Source organism: Cololabis saira, chromosome 13, assembly GCF_033807715.1.
Source record: "Cololabis saira isolate AMF1-May2022 chromosome 13, fColSai1.1, whole genome shotgun sequence".
NCBI classification, from domain to species: Eukaryota; Metazoa; Chordata; class Actinopteri; order Beloniformes; family Belonidae; genus Cololabis; species Cololabis saira.
Genome location: NC_084599.1, coordinates 36,411,840 through 36,429,120, shown reverse-complemented (window position 1 = coordinate 36,429,120; position 17,281 = coordinate 36,411,840). Strand labels below are relative to the sequence as shown.

Below are 17,281 nucleotides of genomic sequence, written 5' to 3'. Positions count from 1 at the left end.
ACGCGATATGGTACGAAACAATATCGTTTATATCGATTATTTAAAAAAAAAAAAAAAAAATTATGATTTTGATATAGCTTATTTTGTGACAAATTGAATTGAATGTTTTATTTGAGATTTGCACAAATGTTTTGTTATTTGCACAACTCAACCTCAGTGGAAAAGTCTGCCTGTTACTGTCTACATTGTATTAATGGCACAGTATATTTTAATTTAATTGTTATGCAGGAAAGGGATGTTTGTTTTATTTTATTCAAGAAGCATTTTTATTCTATATATGCAGGCAGTTTATTTTTATTTCATTTGTTTTATACATTTTGATATTGTGCAGACCTCTGTTAATAAAGGTACCTGTGTGACATTTGGCACGAGGCTTTGTATTAAAACTGACAGTTTTTTTAAGGGTTTGCCTCAGAAAAAAATGAAGCTAACAGATATGCTATGCTATAATGCTTTGGGGGAAACCCCAATTATGGCACAGAAAAAATATCTATATATATCGAGTATCGTCATTCAGCTAGAAAATATCGAGATATGACTTTTGGTCCATATCGCCCAGCCCTAGTTGGTAGTACTGTCCTGACCCCCTAAAACCAATCACACTACCTTCGGTGATGACAGGATGGACTGTTCAGATCTGTCAACTGACTCGATGGAAGCGATCAGCTCGTAATCCAACTCTGGTAAATCGACCATTCCCTCCCCCAAGTAGAGACTCACTGGAGTGTCCTGAACACATAGCTGAGGAATGAAAACATGATCAGTGAATTAACTCATGTATATATATATGTAGCTAGAGGACTTTAAACTTATTCTAAAAGACACTTTGGCTGGAAACCACATATCATATATATCAGGTCCAAGTTAGCATGCACTGTGGGGATTCTTTGCAAAATAAGGCACATTCTGAACAACAAATCACTGCAAACACTGTACTGTACACTGTTTTTACCATATCTGACTTATTGTGTTGAATTATGGGGGAACACCTACAGAAGCAACCTACAGACAATATACAACATGCAAAAGAGAGCAATAAGAATAGTAAATAATGTAGGATATCATGAACACACAAATGCTCTGTTTTTAAAATCACAGGAAATGAAATTTGGGGATTTGGTACAAAAGTACAAGACCACTAAACCACTAAAATTTTGTATAAAGCACGAAATAATTTACTTCCTGATAATATACAAAAAATGTTTAGTGATAGAGAAGGAGGATATGAGCTAAGAGGGAGATGGAATTTCAAACAACCGATTGTACACCCATGGGGTGAAGCTGTGGAATAAGTTACCTGACAACATCACAGAAAGTAAAAATATTGCGCAATTCAAAAAAGAATTTAAAAACAATACTCTGGATATGTATAGACATGGTGGTATATAATCACGATTTTGGGGGAAATTGAAGTGAATCTCTGGTATTATGTTTGGTATTGGCTGTGTATTTATATGTATAGGTGGTAGGTATGTGTGTACGTGTAAAAATCTATGTGTATATGAGTATGTGCACTGTATATGGGTGTAGATGCAAGCATGAATGCATCAATGTGTATGTGTGCGTACTGTATATACGCATGCTATATATGATTTGATGGTATAAAGGTTAGGGCATCTATAAGCTCGTTAGCTTCAGCCCTAACCCTTTCGGTCAGACCCGTGTAACCTTTTTTTGTTTTGTTGGAAGGACTTTTTATTTTTTTGCTGATCGAAATAAACAAACTCAAACTCAAACACTTGCCAGGTAATCTAAAACTGGTATTTGTTACTGCAGTGTGTGTGTGTGTGTGTGTGTGTGTGTGTGTGTGTGTGTGTGTGTGTGTGTGTGTGACTCACTGCTCCGCTGGCTGCAGGGCTGCAGGCTGTCCCGTGACCTTGGCTCAGTAGAACGTTATGGATATAGACATCCTCTTCAGTGTGTGTGTCACAGAGGTAGAGCTGCAGAACATCTCCGTTGTAGGAGTCCAGAGCACCCACCAGGGTGCGATTAGAGCAAAATGACTCAAAAGAAGCCGTGGCCTCCGTCGTCCAGCTCCCCTGTAAATGACCAACCACATGTGTCCAGTTCAAACTGAAGTGCAGTAACCCCGAGCTGCTGCTGAAAGTAAAGTCTACCTTCTTTTAATGATACTGTGCATTGCTATAGTTTTACACATTTTGTGGAAGAATGATGATTGTGAGTTTCCAGCTCTGTAAGAACTAGATATGCACCGATCAGGATATTGAGGGCGGATCACCAAAAGCAGTATCTGCCGATCCCGATGTTGCCTATCACCGATCAGTGTGAAATCCATAAATTCGTCAATATTGTTTTCTCATGTAAACAACACTGACATTTTAGTATTAGGTATAAAAATAAGGAGATGGAAAGTATCATGAATTGTCTGTCTTATTGCAGGCTGAGGCAAAGTGCAATGACCAATCTAGAGACTCTTAGAGACGACTTAGAGTACGTGTAGTTTACCAGCTTAAGCTTTCCTGTGGTAATAATTATGTGTACAACACAATATGTGCAGTGCACCAACACAGACAACAGTAAACATTTCACTCGCTTTTACACTAGTACCTGCTCAGCGTGATAAAATTAAAATATATATATATTTATATATATTTAAAATTAAAATAAATTTGTGATAATTTTAAAACTTACTGAGCTGGGTTTAATTCCAGCAAGTGATGCTGGAACAGCTTGTGCTGGAAGAACTGAATAACTTGACCTAGAAAATGGAAAGATGGTCAATTTCAATGAAAGCACACACATAACAGCTTTAAAAACAAACAAAAAACTATGTAATACGTCTGGTAGGCCGTACTTGAGGAACTTGAGGCTGGAGCTCTGGACCACTGTCATATTGCCGAAATCAACATAGTACACCTCAACCTGAGTGGGGCTGATAAGCTGGTGGATCACCACCCTGTAGAACCACATCCCTTTGGGGGACACACAGCAGACCTGACCCCGTCGGATAAAAGCCTCAGGAAGACGGTATCGGTCCGACACCTCAGGACACGCGTAACATCGTCTATCAGATGAGAGTTTGGAAGAAAGAGGAGAAACACAATCTCAATGACTTAGGAACAGCAACAAGAGTTGGTGCAGAGGAACTAACAGCCTCAATGATCAATATCACTAATTGGTTGACAAATTCTTGTTTACTCCTCAACGTTGATAAAACTGTATGTATGTTTTTTTTCAAAGTCTGCAAATAGAGATCCAGATTCATATGTTTTTGTAGCACTATCAGTAGCCCATGAGATCAAATATTTAGGCATAGTAATAGATTCACAACTCACATTTCAAACCCAAGTTAAAAAAGTTGTGAATAGAATTCAATTTAATCTGGTAAATTTTAAACACATCAGGAATAATCTAACAACTGAGGCTGCAAAGTTATACCTCAACGTAGGGCTGGGCGATATGGACCAAAAGTCATATCTCGATATTTTCTAGCTGAATGGCGATACTCGATATATATCTCGATATTTTTTCTGTGCCATAATTGGGGTTTCCCCCAAAGCATTATAGCATAGCATCTCTGTTAGCTTCATTTTTTTCTGAGGCAAACCCTTAAAAAAACAGTTTTAATACAAAGCCTCGTGCCAAATGTCACACAGGTTCCTTTATTAACAGAGGTCTGCACAATATCAAAATGTATAAAACAAATGAAATAAAAATAAACTGCCTGCATATAGAGAATAAAAATGATTCTTGAATAAAATAAAACAAATATCCCTTTCCTGCATAACAATTAAATTAAAATACACTGTGCAATTAATACAATGTAGACAGTAACAGGCAGACTTTTCCACTGAGGTTGACAGTTGTGCAAATAACAAAACATTTGTGCAAATCTCAAATAAAACATTCAAGTCAATTTGTCACCAAATAAGCTATATCAAAATCAAAAAAAAAATTAAATCGATATAAACGATATTGTCTTGTACCATATCGCGTTTGAAAATATATCGATATATATTAAAATCTCGATATATCGCCCAGCCCTACATCAACGCCATGATTCTCTCGCACATGAACTACTGTCTTACCAGCTGGTCGCGGACAGGTAGGACCGCATTAAAATCAGTGGAAAAACTCTATAAGCAGGCTTTGAAAACATTTATATCATCATTGTAATATTTTAACTAAATATGTTTTTTTATACTGGGGAAATATGATTAAGTTTGCAGACATTTTACTTGTTTATAAAATCCTTCATGGTCTGCCCCCTCCTCCACTCAATGAGTTTATTAAGCAAAATCAAAACTCATCTAGCAGAGTTTGCCACCAGAGGGGATTGTAAAACTGCACATAGAAAAAGTGCCTTTGGGCAGCCAGCCTTTTCCTATCGAGCAGCTCATACCTGGAACACTATACCCGTACAACTAAGGAACATCACATCTCTTCATTCATTCTCTAAAAACATAAAACAGTGGTTACTGGATAATCAAACATGCTGTCATAATCTGGTATAGGGCTCAGGTTATTGTTTTTATACCCGTTTGTGTTTATGTGCTTTTGTGTGAGCTAATGTGTTTGTGTGCTATAATTCTTTTATGTTGTTTGTCATTATTCGGAGTGTCATGGTTTTACTAATAGTTTGTACTATGTGTTTTAGGGTTTTAGTGTGTGTTTTTCAATGTTTTTATATATTCCATCAACCTGCCAGGGACTAAAGATGTAAATTAGCCTGTATGGCTAAATCTGGCACATTTACATGATGGACTCAACTAGTCATGTCAATCAATGTGCGTTGTCCCTTTTAAATAAATAAATAAATAAATAAAAAAAAAATAAAAAAATTATTGTCTGACAAGTTCTTTTTTTCACCTCATCTCAATCATCATGCCTTCCATGGCTCGAGCCTCCTCACTCTCACTGAAACGGATGTAGAAATGTCCAGGTGACTCTATGGACTCCACCCAGACCTCCACCAGCTGTCGAGGGCTGTAACGTGAGGGGGGTTTCAGGCGCTGATTATGCAGGGCATCCGGAGCCAACGTAGGGCTGCGTTGCGCCTGGATGACACACATGTCAGACAGCTGCAGAGACAAAGTGACAGTGGTCAAAATTACGAAGTGATGGTTCTTCAAATATTCACTAACTGGAATTCTGATCCCCATGTGATTCTCTGAAATACTTGAGGTTTTCTACTTGTACCAGGTTCATTTGTGCGTGTTTCTGTTTTGTTGTTTTGCGTTCGTTTTTACTGTGGTGGAACTTTACACCACCGAACTAAATTGAGACATCGAGTGCAGACTTCTCAAACTTATTTTTTTCTGGCCGGGGACAACATACAATATAAATACCGTATTTTGCAGACCCTAAGGTGCAGCACAGGTTAAGGCGCAATCCCAACAAAAGGGTCTATTTTCATCATAAGGCGCATCGGGTCATAAGTTGCATGATAAAACATATAAAACAAAACAGTCTGGTAAGTCGAACTTTATTCAACCCGTTCACAATAACTCAGAATATCGTTCAGTCGTAACTAAAACAGAAAACTACTTTCACATTTTAAATAATTTGTCTTCCACAAATCCACCTACAGGACTGTGTCAGAAAATTTGAATATTGTGATAAAGTCCTTTATTTTCTGTAATGCAAAAATGTCATACATTCTGGATTCATTACAAATCAACTGAAATATTGCAAGCCTTTTATTATTTTAATATTGCTGATCATGGCTTACAGCTTAAGAAAACTCAAATATCCTATCTCAAAAAATTTGAATATTCTGGGAATCTTAAACTGTAAGCCATAATCAGCAATATTAAAATAATAAAAGGCTTGCAATATTTCAGTTGATTTGTAATGAATCCAGAATGTATGACATTTTTTTTTTTTTTTTTTTTTTTTTTTTTTTTTAAATTGCATTACAGAAAATAAAAAGGACTTTATCACAATATTCAAATTTTCTGAGACAGTCCTGTATAAAAAGTGGTGGAGGTAAGCGCCGTAATACGTCCTGTTCTCTAATTGGTTCATTGTTACCAGCGAATGCGGAAACCTGAAGTAAGTGTGAGGTTGGAACAACGTTGTATTCCAACATTTGATTATAATTGGATTATGATGTAGATTTGAAAATTGGGTTTAATCTAAAAATCTAACGCTGACGTCTAATCATAGTAAGGTACAGTAACATGGACTAGATGTTGGATGATGGTTGCTTGCCAGCACTACATAATTAGTTATCCAACGTTGTCTGACGTTGCAACCGGTATCCAACCAAGGACTGACTTTAATGTGTCAACTGAACGGTCCGATCTTCAATCTAGCGGAGCGGCTTCGTCGCTACCAAAGTCACACTCATTTTGACAGATTTTGGAACTCAGTGTTCCACAATAAATTGGTTCGAGGTCAGTAAGCACAACAAAATTCATACATAACGCGCACCTGATTATAAGACGCACTGCCAGTTTTTGAGAAAAATTAAGGATTTTAAGTGCCTTATAGTATATGTATTTACAACAGAATTCTCTTTTGTTTTAGAATTGTGGATCATAATGACACGTCCCACAATACATCTTGATTTTGTTAACTGTGCCATGATAACATCCACCCACTGGATGGAAGTGTCAAATTTGTTACAGTATTTAAGTCACAGATTTAAAAGCTTAAATCTCTAAGAAAACCAAAACTTATAAAGAAGGGAGGAAGTTTATATAAAAAAAAAAGGTAGGAAAACATGTTTCTGTCAAATGAGTCATTTTTTTTCTTAATGCCCTAAATTATAGTCTACATTTATATATCCAATTAATAGTTAAATTCAGAGGCAATTATGTTTTATTATTATTATTATTATTTTTTTTAAAGGATTTAATTGCAACTTGTAAAATTAAATGTTGTCCAACCATGTCTTTGGTCTCAGAAAAGCTTGTGCTCTCCAGGCTGGTATCCGTGTCTGCTGTGATATTTTCCTCATCTCCTTCCAGTTTTCCTTCCCAAAGCGAATCTCCAGAGTTCAGATAGTAGCTGTTAACTTGAAAACAACGAAAGATCAAGCACTTATTAGCTGAGATTCAGTATGTCAGGTAACACTAGGAACACTATTCATCATAATAAAGTTATGACTACAGGGTATGACACATTGGAGTTTGAAGTAAAAATATATAAATAATGTCTGTGTGTGTATATTTTCTTTACCAATCTTGACTGCAAATGCTTGAATAACTTTTTAAAATGTCTTGATTAAAAGCTAGTTAAATCTTGGATATTACACACAATTAAGTGATTTGGTTTCAACCAATTCCTGGTGTGCATGCAGCTACACACCTGCTTGTGCGTGGTCACCGTCCTCCAAGAGAACTACTCTCCAGTGATGTTCACTGTCATCCTCTGCTGGCTGGAGGTGGAAAGTATCTTTGAGGGCGTCAACAAGTTCAGTGACACTGACAAAGCCACTCTTCCATAACGGCAATTCTTCCCCAAAAACTTTCTATGGATGGAAACGGAAAAAGAAATAAATAAATAAAACACTATTCAGAAGATTTTTAATAAGCTCTTCACAGATCTGGTGAAGGACCCCGACTAAGAAGCACAACTTCATGCCTAAGGGCAGAGTTATTCAAAATAATTGATTGCCACATGTAAAAACCTAACTTCTAAGCCATCAACTCAATTAGAAAATGTAAAAAATAGCCTTTTGCAGCATGGACACGAGATGTCTCTTCTCTCTAATCACTTTAACTGACAAGCATATTTGTGATGGACAGCTCATATATATATATATATATATATATATATATATATATATATATGTTTTGTTCCTTTAGTGTGCAGATTGCCACAATATACCCAGAAAGAACTGCATACTAAAGTGATTAATTTAAAAATCTCTCACGCTCAAATGCAGCTTTGGTTTAAACTTTAAAGAAACATGCAGCCGATAGGCAAAAATCATATCATTTATATGTCGCTGGTTCTCAAAACACAAGCTCATGTTCCAGCAAAAAAGTGATATTCTGTACTACCCATATCAGGACTATTTTGTTTAAAATAATTTCGGGTAACATATAAAAGGATAACTTTTGTTTACCTTGTATTCGGCTGGTAGATCATGAATTGATAATCCACCTGTCTTCTGACCCACAACCTGAACAGAGTTGCAGACATTTTATGAGTTTTATAACCACTTTATAGCACATTTCTTGGTCATATACCACACTAAAAATATCAGCCAGAATTAGTACGTCTTGATGATTTCCTTTCTCTCCCCTAAGATGTTATTGTCTTGGAAATACTGCAATTGAAAGCCATTTTCAAAAAATTACTGTATTAAACCTTGGGTACATGCCACTTCCCAGCTGTTTTGCACTTTGTGCTGTTGTGTACACATGAACCATAACGGTCAGTGCACTTGGGAGAAAGCCGGTGTGTGTGTGTGTGAAAGATTTAAAGTTGTTACTGCATGTGCATGACTGAAATGGGCCATGTGACATGTTCCTCATTACCAGCGTGAAGACTGACCTTACGCAGCTTGTCCTTCAGCTCCTGACTAACAGTGCCAGCAACTCCATTCTCCAGGATTTGCTGATGAAGCTGCTCCTCCAGCTGAAACAGTAGAGCAGAGGAAGGACGCCACCGTTAGAATAACAGAATATGTAGATTCATTGTTGAACTAATTCAGCGGTTGTATCTCTGAACTAACATGCTGTGAATGCTTAACAAGGCTCCTACAGTGCTAAAACTATGCAGCTCTTCTGTTGCTGTCAACGTCATTTTGGGTTTGTGTCCAGGCTATCCATCAAGCCTGGAATTTAAAATAAGTTTGAATGATGCTGAATTATTAAGCAGCTGACATTATTTTTCAGGTGCGCCTAGAAAGTTTATTTTCTTAAGAGTAAACAAACACGACAACAACAGAATTGTTGGCGTGGGTGTGATCATGTAGTAGCCAATCACTCTCATATCTTTTGGACATGTTCAAAAATACAATTATTCTGGCATAATGTTTTCCAAACAATGGAGGAAATTCTAAATCTGAGAATACCTAAAGATCCAAGGACTGTATATCTGGGACTTATGCCTGTTGAAGTCACTGAAAAGAGAGACATCTACCTCTTCAAAATATTGACTGTTGCTGCTAAGAAGGCCCTGACAAGACTCTGGATGAGAAGCGATCCCCCAGCGCTGAGACAATGCTCGACATTGTTTTGTTTGAGAATTAGGAGGAAGGGATTTTGCTCAAAAGTGGCAAAAATGGTCTACATTTAAGGTCAAATCCCAGCCATGCCCTTAAAGAAGGGAAAGAAAAGAATGGCAGAATATTACATCTCCCCCAGGTAGTTATGTTATGATTGTTACTATCATTTTTTATTTTTATTATTATAATTTTTTTTTTCCTTCTCTTTCCTTTCTGTGTAACTTGAAAAAGACAAAATAAAAAGTATTAAAAAAAAAAGAAAGTTTCTTTTCCAATAACCACCAACCTGGCGGACACATTTTTGAAAGCGCTGACTCTCTTGGCTTGCCACTGGTTTGATCTCATCGGTTTGTTCAACCGTCCCTGACTGGACTGTTGGTTCTTTACGGACAGCATCCAATGTGGTCTCACTTGGGGGATTCAGTGGACTCTGCTGCACAGGAACTTCAGCTGGAGAGCACAAAGGTGGTTTAATTAGCCAGGTTAATGCCAACAGTGATTAAATAAATAAATATCTGGGGGGAACTGATGAGTTTAGCGTCTTCATGAACCCAACTACCAGCGGACACACCTTGATAATTGGCTGGGACCAGAACTTTGTCGTATGACTGTATGGAAGCTGGCTTGATTGGTCCGGTCCTCAATCCTGGGACAAACGGTGTCTGAATCAGAGCGGGTACCAGGTGTTCCCTCAGGATCAAAACTGAGCCTAGCCTGCTTTGCTGGATGACCACCAGGTCCTCTGCTGCTTTCAGCATCTCTCCAGTGGAGAAGAAGCCATAATTGTGGACACGCAGCATGTAGCCAAAGCAGCGCATGTAACTGGCCTCCAGGTCGGACAGCCTAACTGGACCCTAGAGGAGCACAAACAGCATTATGAAAGCCCCCATTTCTCCGTGGTTGAGTATGCTTAACTACACAGCCAGATATGTAAACAGAAGCTCACAAGGCATCAAATACTGACTGCCATGAATTCTCCAATTAATTCATCTAGGTCTCATTTAAAGCAGCACTATGTAACTTTTCCACCTTAATATAATATTTCCAGAGTCATTGTGATGGTACATCAACTTCCAACAGGTTTAATGACACCTCTGTCATGGTCTGAGGGGTCTGTATCGCCTCCACTGGCACTATGTAACTTTGAGGAGCATGGTAGGAACACTTCCACACTAAAAAACTACACATTTTTACGGCTTTGACTGCTTTACGGCATACGTCACTTCCCCCTCCTTCCCGATTCGTAGTCGAGACAAAAGCTGGGCGGGAAGTGGAGCGCAGAGCTCCGCAGAAGCTGGTGTCAAGTTTTATCGGAGGAGGCAAAAAAAAAAAGAAAGTGGGAGAGTAACAAGCTAAATGCCAGGACGAAAAAAAGAAGAAAAAAAAAATGCCGGGACAAGAATAAACATTGACCCGGCGTTCACTCGCTGGCGTGAGATGAAAGACAAGGAGGGATATCCGACAAGAGCGACAGAATTGTTATGATACATATGTAAATGTAGAGTTCTATGTTCAATAAGAATCAAAATTAGAATGTTTTCACATACGTCTTGGGTTCTAGTATTTTTCCTGAGAACTGTATATTTGTGCAGGGCTGATCTGCAAAATATAAGGAATGGGCATTCAGTTACTCACAGGTTATAAAGTATTTTTTTATTTTGTCAGTAAGTATGTTGGACTACTAATTTTCTATCTAAAAAACGTGAAAGGAAAAAGGTGCAGTAGAAATGCTGAAACAGGAGAGGGGGGCGGGGGTGACTTCACTAATAAAACGAAGTTGAACTTAATGATTTTCAACATCGTCATATTATATTGTTTAGCCAAAAATAGATACATTACCTCTTCACTATCCATCCTACAAACGACCGCTGAAAACAGAAAAGTAGTTTTGAAAGTCCGTCCCGTCTTATTTCATTCACTATCAAAACAAATGCACGCGACGGGGACAGGAGTTTTCCGGCAGTACGCGCTGGTGCTCATGGGAAATGTAGTGTTCTTTCTGGTAAAGCACTACCGCTTTTGTCCAAAGGAGCCGCCAAACTCAACAAAAGCTGAAAGTTACATTGAGCTGCTTTAAGAGAGAATAACTTAACATAGCGTAATTAAAAAGAAAACGTCCAAAACTATTCAAATATCTGGGTTATTACAAACTGGCAAATGTGTGCTGATAAGGACAAGTAAATAAAAACACAAACATTTCAGAAGTTACATTTGATTCATACCTGAGATAGCAGGATGCGCAGTTGTGCTCTCAGCTGGGCATGAAGAGCAGGGGGAGCGTTACCTCTCCTAGGGAGAACCACGTGGGGTAATCCATAATGTCGGTGAGGAAAACTGTTGTAACGTCCCTTCCCGGTCTTTTTGACAGCCGTTTTCTGCCTGGCCACCAACTCCTCGATGTTGCGGGTGGACTCGTCACTCACAGCTACGACGTGGGAGGAAACCATGAAGGGGTGAAATATTATACAGAAGTTTCTGGCTTAAATAAAAAAAATGAGAAATGAAGTGCTATGGCTTACACTCTGGTGCTGTAACAGTCACTAAGCTTTAGTTCACAATCAGTTGCTATTTAAATAATCACAGCGTGCTAAATGTCGAGACAGAAGATTAACAGTCAGGAGGAGAAAGGGAGGGGAGGAAATAGTGACTAATTTGCGTTTACTATTCGTTTCATAACTGTGTGAATTGGGTACACTTGTAGTTCTCGAGACCACTTTCCTGTGGTTTTGGTCGGATCATTGAGATGCCGTTGCACACCAAGGTGACAGAATCTGGTGATCAGCAGTTCTTCCTCTTGTTAATGTACAACTACCGGTATTTGTATTTTGCATCTGATTTAATGTTTTGGTGCATCTGCTTATGTCTGTATTTAATTACAGTTTTGTGTTTATAACAGCCTAGTTTGAATAAATATATGGCATCATTGGCCTTTGAATAATATTCGCATATCGTTGTGATTGATTAAGCATTAGATCCATTTAATTGATGCTGATATACGGTGTAATCTGATTACTATAATGGAAATAATGCAATTTCAAGTCGATAATTGTGTGTATCCTTAATTCTCGTTTAATCTACAAATTAAGTCCAATTTAAATCAGTAACATTTACTATTCATTCCTTTTCTGAGCTGGAGGGGGGTGTTGGAGGCTGGTTATTCTGCTAGGAGGACTTTGGGACTAGTTAGTAGGGGTGTAACAATACATTAATCTCACGATACGGTACAATACACGATATTGAGGTCACGATAACGATGCGATGCGATATTATAGCAGTATTTTTTTAACAACCTTGCATGAGGAACATATGACTGGAAAAAAATTGTCTTTTATTTGAAAGATACAAAATACAAAAAAATACTGTGTTTGCCCTATTGTTACAGTTTGTAATGCTTTATAACTGTTTAAGTTTTAAAGAGAAAGCCAGGCCAACCATTTTCCACAAACTGAACTAAAAGTAAATGTCAGGTTTGCATTATGATCTTCAGTTTCATACAAGTACAAATATTTTGCCACAAACTGAATAGTTTCTGTAGTTCATGTATGATTTGACTTTTTTCTTTTCCAGAAATGTAACAACTAAAATTAAATAAATAAATAAAAGTAAATAAATACATACAATTTTACATCATAAAAAAAGATTGATTAATGCTCACCTTATAAGTGTAAGAGGAGATTTATTTTTGTTAAGAAGGTTATTTTGGTAATTCAGGGTTCATTATTTTATAAATATATTCTTTATATTCTGATGTAAATCAGGGAGTATAATGACACTAGTCAGTTTATCTGTAGTGATTAGTCTGTTTTAGATTGGGCGGAGTGATACGCCACAGTACGGCACTAGGTGTTGTGTTGATGTTCTAAAATCCTACACTGTTGAGGGACATTAAAGTACACTGGAACTCAGCAGAAGTTGTCCCCGTGTTTATCCTACTCACGACCCGAAAAAGGTTTAATTTAATAAGGTAAGGCTTAACGCTACACCAGACTTAAAAGTTCGGTCTTGAGCTGAACTAGTTTTGGTCTCGGTAGTGTCTTGGTCTCGCTTTAAGCGGTCTTGACTACAAGTCCAGCATCGGCTGATATCCACGTGTCCAAATTTTGGAAATTGAAAGTAATACAAATAGCTAAGAAACATGCCTAATATTGTTTGAGGAGACTGCAATCAGTCAACAATGCTTTGTATTGATTTTGGCAGGCCGACCTCACTCACTGTTAAGCTTTAGTTCACCCCTTTCAACAGAATGAAAAGCTTTACCTTTCAGGATTGGGTGGCCGTCCGGCCCTTGGTGAACAGACACTACATCAGGCATGTTATAAATCATATCCATAATGTCCCTGAAGCCCAGGAGTTTCAGAGGCATCGGATGCCCCAACATTTCCATGTAGTCTCGTCTGAGCCGCTCGGGGTTCAAACCCATCTTGGATGAAATGAGCAAGGAGCGAAGATCTTTCTTCAGCTTGCCTAAAACCTCTTCCTGGCTCATTTTGCCTGTTGGAGTCTCAAAAAGACAAAAGGGACAAAGGGTCAAGTGTAGCACAAACATTAGTGATGTGAAGATCGATACTGAAATATTGATACTTCAGATACCAGACTGTATGCTCAAAAATTGATTCTCAAATGAAAATATAGATCATTTTGATACTTCAGGCATTTTAGGTAATGTATATCATTAAAGGTATTGTGACATCATTTTTAACATGCTTTTAACACTATTAAAAGTCTTGGCCAACATCCCTAAAATGTGTCTAAAAGGGTGTAACAAGAAAAACTTCACTCCAGTACTCCATTCCTGGCTTTTTATGACGGTGTTTTTTTGCGCCGTGAAAAACGGGTCCTTTTCCCCCTTTCCTGTCAATCATTGCCCCGCTCCTCCTCCAAACCTCCTCCAACCCAACTGCTACACGCTTCTGCCGTCTCCACACACACAAGTGCACACCGAACCACAAACACCCACACACACAGCCCAGACAGGGCGACTACAGCCCGGGGATGAAGTCCAACCGGGACCAGAGGACCGTAGCTCCCTGCAAGCCATACGCTCACAGCGGCGTCGGAGAGTTAAGCCGGGAGCGACAGGCGAAGAAGCATGCACGGAAAAGCAGCAAGGCGAAGCAGTCCACAGCAAACAATCATAAAAATAAAGGCATGCAAGCAGCACTGTCCCCTTATCTTAAGTCCTCGTTCATTTCTTTTATGAATCACTAGATCTGCTTCCAGGACCTGTTGTAACATTGTGGCGCGGTCTGTGTATTAAATAAATAATAAATTTCCGTTTGTAAACAAGACCTCTGAACTCATGACGTCATCTCTGTGCGCGCACTCTGTCCTCCGTTCCGTGAGCTCTTTAGCCGTATACTCCGGCTCAAAACGGTAAGGACGTCCATCATATTCAAAGTCGTCGTCCACAACCTCAGAATTTGACAAATATTCAGACATGTTTCAAATAACTAACAGTAAACTAACAGTAAACTAACAGTAGCGAACTCCCGCTGTACACGGAGCTGTGTCTGGGACGCGCGCACAGAGATGACGTCATGAGTTCAGAGGTCTTGTTTACAAACGGAAATTTATTATTTATTTAATACACAGACCGCGCCACAATGTTACAACAGGTCCTGGAAGCAGATCTAGTGATTCATAAAAGAAATGAACGAGTTTCGTGGCAATCATGTGTTATTTAGACGCTGCATCGTCTGCGTCCGTCTATGCCCTCATGCGCTCCATTACACGGAGAAGCGGCTCGCAAAAAACCTCCTAATATCTTCCGAAGGACTCCAAATCACACCAAACTTTTCTGGGTGAGTATACAACCATAAAAAATGGCATAAATAAGGTCCAGGTTGTAAAAAACCGAACTTTCCCTTTAAGCCTGATTTATGGTTCTGCGTTAAATCGACGCAGAGCCTACGCCGTAGGTTCTGCGTCGGTGTAACGCGGAACCATAAATCAGCCTTTATGGTGCGCTGGAGAGGAGAGGAGGCAGGGAGCTGGGTGGAGGGGGCGGTGATTTAGCGGGTCTCTACGTAACGGCCCGCCACCAAACCACATGCGCCGTTTTTGCATAGTTATGCGGAAAATCCCAGAAAGCACACAATACACTGAATGTTAAAAGTTTGTTGTTTTTTGGGTGTAATTGATGTATAGACACCCAACAAAACACAAAAAATCAAGAAAAATGTGTTTTTCTAGTGTCTTTCTGAGTCTTTCTAGAAACCATAAATGTTTTTATTCTCATATATGAGGAGGAAAACACCAGTGTTGGACTTTGCAATCAAATATAAGATGTTATATTTTTATATATTATATAAAAAAAAAAAAAAAAATATATATATATATATATATATATATATATATATATATATATATATATATATATATATATATAATGTATATATAATATATATTTTCTATATATGATATAAAATATATATATTTATATTTAATATATTTTTTTATATATATTTTATTATCTATTCATCTATTTTACGCAGACACAAACCCACTGTGGCATATTTCAGGAAAGCTGACCATGACCGCCTGATCTTTATCAATTAATGTAGTCTCACTTTGGCCAAGAGTCTATTTAGAAACCATAAACAACGTTTTTATTCTTATATACGAGGAGAAAAACACCAGTGTTGGACTTTCCAATCAAATATAAGATGTTATATTTTTATATATTATGTAAAATATATATTTATATATAAGATATATTTTCTATATATTATATAAAATACTGGAGGAAAACACCAGTGTTGGACTTTCCAATCAAATATAAGATGTTATATTTTTATATATTATATAATATATATATTTATATATAATATATATTTTCTATATATTATATAAAATACTGGAGGAAAACACCAGTGTTGGACTTTCCAATCAATTATACTAACTAAGTAATATGACGTAATGACGTAATGAATGTAAATGACGCACCTGGAGACTGTTTTGAAAAAAAATAAAAGAAAACGGCAAAACTTTAAGAACAAATGCTTAGTTTCTCCTTACCAAAATCGTAAAAATAGTTTTCTTTTCCCCAGAAATGTGTCAGAAGGTAAAGCCGTCGCCAGGTGTGTGTTGTTGCAGCTGCTCACCTGCTGCTCACCTGAAGCTACTGCGGTAGCAACAACCGCACACGTGGTTAGCGTCTCACTCGCCTAAAAACGGCACTCAAAGTAAAAGAAAACGCTCAGTCAACGACTCACTCACTTGTTTTTTCTTTCTTCAAAACTTCTGTTTGGATAAAATTTAAAAACCACAAAAAAAAGTGACAAGTATTATTTCAGTTATCTGTTTACTGTCAATTAAGAATCAACCTGACGCCAACGGCGCATGCGCACCTGAGCAACCACATGACCACATGCGCCTAGTAACCACAGATCGTTTATTTACGAAAAGGAACACTTCGGTTTGTTTTTTTTTTTGTGACGGTTGATTGTTGTTGCAGGCCAAAAGTGGACAATAATTCCTCTTTTATACATGATAAGAAATATATGCACCGCACGAAACAACCAAGGACAGATGAGTTCTCAATGACTCCCATTCATTGAAATTGTGGCCAAAACGAAACCCTTTTGGAACTACTGTCAACCCAAAGTTAATTTTAACTGATGCTTATAATGCCATAACTGTTCACAAAGATCACAATTTGTTATTAAATACTGACAAAATAAAGAAAGAGAAGAACAATACCAGCAATAATTTTCAGTTTAATGCTAGAAACGAATATTCAGCAGATTCACTTTGCACATACAGTACAGACCAAAAGTTTGGACACACCTTCTCATTCAAACAAATGGGGATGTATGTCCGAACTGTTGGTCTGTACTGTATATTTATTTATTTATTTATGTATTTATGATGTTCAGCATTATGTATTAATGTCTATGTGGGCTGTATGACTATTAATGTGAGGATGTGTGTGAAAATGACCAGATGTGTTTTTAACCATGAGTGTGTGAGTTTTTCTATGTTAAATGTTGATTTTATTATTTAAAGCACTTTGTGTTACTATTGTATGAAAAGTGCAAAATAAATAATAAAAAGAAAAAAAAAATTACAAACAGACAAACCAAGCAGTACAAAAACAAAACAACAAAATAAATGTTTTTGCTCAGATTTCTTCTT

The 17,281-nt window shown here is 37.6% G+C and overlaps 1 protein-coding gene across 1 annotated transcript; it reads right to left on the bottom strand.

The window, feature by feature from the left end:
• Window positions 1-597: 597 nt before the first annotated feature.
• Window positions 598-13,640, bottom strand: tdrd5 (tudor domain containing 5). Its single transcript, XM_061738997.1, has 13 exons — window positions 13,403-13,640; window positions 11,368-11,570; window positions 9,705-9,999; window positions 9,432-9,595; window positions 8,470-8,553; window positions 8,039-8,095; window positions 7,276-7,438; window positions 6,845-6,982; window positions 4,831-5,011; window positions 2,816-3,025; window positions 2,653-2,719; window positions 1,839-2,039; window positions 598-741 (listed from the first exon to the last, which is right to left on the bottom strand). Exons 1-13 carry the CDS (start codon window positions 13,629-13,631, stop codon window positions 598-600), a joined length of 2,136 nt encoding a protein of 711 aa, XP_061594981.1. The 5' UTR covers window positions 13,632-13,640.
• Between the last annotated feature and the right edge of the window lie 3,641 nt (window positions 13,641-17,281).